The following is a 5,000-nucleotide window of genomic DNA, read 5'->3' as shown; positions in this document are numbered from 1 at the left end:
TGACCAGCTTGAATTACCAGCTACCAGCTGTTTCAAAACATAGCTTGAGCTGGTCAAACCATGTTGAGTTTGGAGCTGGTCAAACTGGTCAACCAGCTACCAGCTGTTTCAAAACCTAGCTTGAGCTGTTTCTTTCGGCAGTGCTAACAATCATTTACACACATTAAACTGACCCCCCGACTGAACAGCGACGCAGTCAGAAACAGCACAGAACAATCCGGGAGCGCACTGCCAGTCAAACACAGGCGGAAATTAAATAACAATGAGTCACACTTTCTATTTGTTAGAAATGTTAAAAAGATCAGATTCAGACAAAGGCACATTTCGTCGCTCTATTCATCCGAACGGAACGTGGGAAAGTGGAAAGTGTTTGATGTGGGTGAGGGTGAGAGCTGAACGAGGCTGTGTGAAAGAGAGGTCATTGCAGGTCGGCATGGAAACACATGAATGAACGTACCAGCCGATGCGATTACTGGTTATTAACTTAATGGTTACAGGACCGGGGAGAACAGTTATGTAAGCCTGCCATTCCAATCAATAAGGGATTTAAGTTCTTACAAACGCTGTATTTTCAAACGGTATTCAAAGTTAACCGTAGTCCTGGCCCTTTTCGTACTCAAAGGGCCCGGTGGTAAACAGCAGTGTAATTGTATATACTTTTACAGGCTCTGGTGAAGACTGACAGTTGGTCTTTCAGGCACACACCACAGGGCTCACATTAAGCAGTTATAACCTTGCTTCATAATAAAAGCACCACTTCATAATAAAAGCGGTTTATAGGGGCGGGTGGTGAAGGCTTGTTGGTGAAGGCCGCAGGCATGATGGACAGTGCTAACCCTGGCAGCGTGATGGACCCCGGCAGAGTGACACTACAAGGCAGCCTCATATCCTCCCTCCATCGCCAGCCCCTGATCGCTCGCCGAAAGGGAAAGTGTGATTCGCTCTGCTCCGAATGACACGGGGGAAGGGGGGTTCTTTAAATCTCTTCTTGACACCCAAAGCACTACTCTCATCCCAGACGAGGGTTGTATGACGGCCTCAGAGAGATGATTCCGCACTTATAACCACAAAATAAACCATCTTCCCATTTCCCACTGTAGAGCTGAACCAGGCTGGCTCATTATAGCCCTTTCCCACTGTAGAGCTGAACCAGGCTGGCTCATTACGTGTATAACAAACAAACTTCATCATTGAGATATGTTTTTTAAAGTTACTGGAAATTACATTGTCCTCAATTTGGTCTGTTATTATCATGCTGCAGTCAACTGACTGTCAATCACATTATCTCTGTCTCTCTCCCTCTCTCTCTAGCGCTTTCTCCTTATTGTGCTCACTCTCTCCTGATTGCATTCACTCTGTCCATTTCTCTCATGGCCTTTCTGTGCTTATCGCAGTCCTTCTCTTGGCCTCTCTGTTTCTCTCCCTCTCTCTCGCTCTACCCTTTTTTCTCTTTATCTCACTCGCTCTCTTACTCTGTGTGAGATCAGAGGCAGATAAAGTCCTCCACAGAAAGCCAGGCTGGCCTTGTGGTGTACCTGGGCTCTGAGACGATGATTAAAAGGCTCTCTCCCTCTGCTCGTTCCCACACGGAGTGATAAGGACACGGCTGAAAGCTCGCTACCTCAGAAAACCTCCACAGAGGCAGGCTCCTCACCAAACGCAAAACAAAATCAGGTGTTATCATTTCAGCCTGGCACGCTCCAGAAACACTGAGAAGCACAAGAGAAACTTGGGATTTCACGAAACTAATCACACAGATGTGGAAACTAAATTATTCTCATTAAATCGATGTGAACAAATACAAACACAAACTCTTCTTCTTCGACTCCTCTCCCCGCGTCAAAATTGATTTCATAATTTATAAAAATGAGGATGGATCGATTCGATTGCTCTCTCCAGCCTCCATCTACATAAATACTAATTTCACGGTTTATTCCAGGGAACAAGAGAGGACTTTTTCTTTAAATATTGGATCATTGTTAAGGAGTATTGTATTACTAAGTTAATCAAAATGCACTGGTGAATTCCTTCCCCTGTGCTTGCAATCATCAGCCTGCATCTCGGCTGTGATCCAGGAGAGGAGAGAGTTTCCTTCTTCAGAGGGCCAAGCTGAATAAGGGCTAGTAGAGTGAAGCAGGAGTAGCTGAGTGGTAGTGTACTCACAGCAGGGTAGAGTAAAGCAGGAGTAGCTGAGTGGTAGTGTACTCACAGCAGGGTAGAGTAAAGCAGGAGTAGCTGAGTGGTAGTGTACTCACAGCAGGGGTAGTTGAGTAGCAGGATGTCGTCCATGCCGATGTAACCATGACGCTCCTTGGACACGGTGGCCTCAAACAGCACCTGCAGAAAACAAGCAGAGTGATGGAGGGAGATGGACAACATGGCAGACTCTGCAACTCCAAACAGCACACGAAGAGTGTGTGTGTGTGTGTGTGAGTGTGTGTATGTGTGTATGTGTGAGTGTGTGTGTTTGTGTTTGTGTTTGTGTTCGTGAGTGTGTGTGTGTGTGAGTGTGTGAGTGTGTGTGAGTGTGTGTGTGAGTGTGTGTGTGTGAGTGTGTGTTTGTAAACAGCAGCGGTAAAGTGGAATGGTAAGAAACACTCAGTAGTCCATCCCTGCAAACACGATGTTGTCGCTAAACATCAGCATGCGCTCTGAAGCAGACGCGCGTTCCGCTGTGTGTGACACACAGACCCTGCAGCCAATCACAGCGTGGCATCCACACCGCCGCTTTTATTCTGGAGAAATACGTCCTGACGTCTGCGTGGGAGGCGACTGCCCATCACCCTGACGCCGCTTAACGGGCAACCGCGTACGGCAGTCGATCCGCTTCCCGCTTTCCGACGACCTTGGAGGGACAGGGCCTTCAGACAGGGCCTTCAGACAGGGCCTTCAGACAGGGCCTTCAGACAGGGCCTTGGAGGGACAGGGCCTTCAGACAGGGCCTTGGAGGGACAGGGCCTTCAGACAGGGCCTTGGAGGGACAGGGCCTTCAGACAGGGCCTTGGAGGGACAGGGCCTTCAGACAGGGCCTTGGAGGGAAGGCTTCAGACAGGGCACTGGGGGGATTAATGGGTGGGTGTGCCTCAGGTTTGACAGAGTTTTGTTGAGAGTGCATCTGATGTGAAAGAGTCAACTTCTGGCTCCTGAGGCAGATGCAGACCCACCCAGAGGTCAAGCTGGACATTATTCTTCACCATCCTCTCTCTGGCTCCACCTCTTCCCCCTCAGCCCAGAGGTACATACCCACAAGGTACTCATGAATGACCCTGGAACCAGTTTATCTTCTAAAACGTTAAAGGAAAGCTGAAGAAGCAGTAACAGTAATGTATTAAATGTGGGATCAGTGTCAATGGGCAATAACAGAAGTCATTTTCATAGAAAAGAGCAGTTTGGTTTGAAACACTCATGTCTAGAAATGTGACTCTCATCAGGTTTCTGCAAAGAGAGTGAGTCTAGCACAGGGTTCCTGTGGCTCCAGGTTCAGTCAGGAAATAGTCCATCGCACAACTGACGCACCATAAACCTAAAACAGATATCGACAGCACTCTGCAGCAGTTCAGTATGCTGTAGTGGATAACTATCGATGATAGAAGTGAATTTAGATTGTGATGGTAATGAAGGTGCAGTAGATAATGAGTATTAGTGGATAATGAGTATTACAGAGGATAATGAGTATTACAGTGGATAATGAGTATTACAGAGGATAATGAGTATTACAGAGGATAATGAGTATTAGTGGATAATGAGTATTAGTGGATAATGGGTATTAGTGGATAATGAGTATTAGTGGATAATGAGTATTAGTGGATAATGGGTATTAGTGGATAATGAGTATTAGTGGATAATGAGTATTAGTGGATAATGAGTATTAGTGGATAATGGGTATTAGTGGATAATGAGTATTAGTGGATAATGAGTATTACAGAGGATAATGAGTATTAGTGGATAATGAGTATTAGTGGATAATGGGTATTAGTGGATAATGAGTATTAGTGGATAATGAGTATTACAGAGGATAATGAGTATTAGTGGATAATGAGTATTAGTGGATAATGAGTATTAGTGGATAATGAGTATTACAGAGGATAATGAGTATTAGTGGATAATGAGTATTAGTGGATAATGAGTATTACAGAGGATAATGAGTATTACAGTAGATAATGAGTATTAGTGGATAATGAGTATTAGTGGATAATGAGTATTACAGAGGATAATGAGTATTACAGAGGATAATGAGTATTACAGAGGATAATGAGTATTACAGTGGATAATGAGTATTAGTGGATAATGAGTATTAGTGGATAATGAGTATTAAAGGATAATGAGTATTAGTGGATAATGAGTATTAAAGGATAATGAGTATTAGTGGATAATGAGTATTAGTGGAAAATGAGTATTAGTGGATAATGAGTATTAGAGGATAATGAGTATTAGTGGATAATGAGTATTAGTGGATAATGAGTATTAGTGGATAATGAGTATTACAGTAGATAATGAGTATTAGTGGATAATGAGTATTAGTGGATAATGAGTATTAGTGGATAATGAGTATTAAAGGATAATGAGTATTACAGTAGATAATGAGCATTAGTGGATAATGAGTATTAGTGGTTAATGAGTATTAGTGGATAATCAGTATTAGTGGATAATGAGTATTTGAGGATAATGAGTATTAGTGGATAATGAGTATGAGAGGATAATGAGTATTAGTGGATAATGGATGCTGCAGTGGATAATGAGTATTAGTGGATAATGAGTATTTGAGGATAATGGATGCTGGATAATGAGTATTAGTGGATAATGAGTATTAGTGGATGATGAGTATTTGAGGATAATGAGTATTAGTGGATAATGAGTATTAGTGGTTAATGAGTATTAGTGGATAATGAGTATTAGTGGTTAATGAGTATTAGTGGATAATGAGTATTAGTGGATAATGAGTATTACAGAGGATAATGAGTATTACAGTGGATAATGAGTATTACAGTGGATAATGAGTA

At 43.0% G+C, this 5,000-nt stretch overlaps 1 protein-coding gene across 1 annotated transcript in view; it reads right to left on the bottom strand.

The window, feature by feature from the left end:
- LOC133131920 (receptor-type tyrosine-protein phosphatase U-like) overlaps positions 1-2,379 on the bottom strand; it is an 85,990-nt gene extending 83,611 nt beyond the window's left edge. Inside the window, exon 1 of the mRNA XM_061247210.1 lies at positions 2,256-2,379. Within this exon, the coding sequence (XP_061103194.1) occupies positions 2,256-2,379 (124 nt within the window). The remainder of the gene's footprint in view (positions 1-2,255) is intronic.
- Between the last annotated feature and the right edge of the window lie 2,621 nt (positions 2,380-5,000).

This window comes from Conger conger, chromosome 1 (genome assembly GCF_963514075.1).
Source record: "Conger conger chromosome 1, fConCon1.1, whole genome shotgun sequence".
Lineage (NCBI taxonomy): Eukaryota > Metazoa > Chordata > Actinopteri > Anguilliformes > Congridae > Conger > Conger conger.
This window is presented reverse-complemented; position numbering and strand designations above follow the sequence as displayed.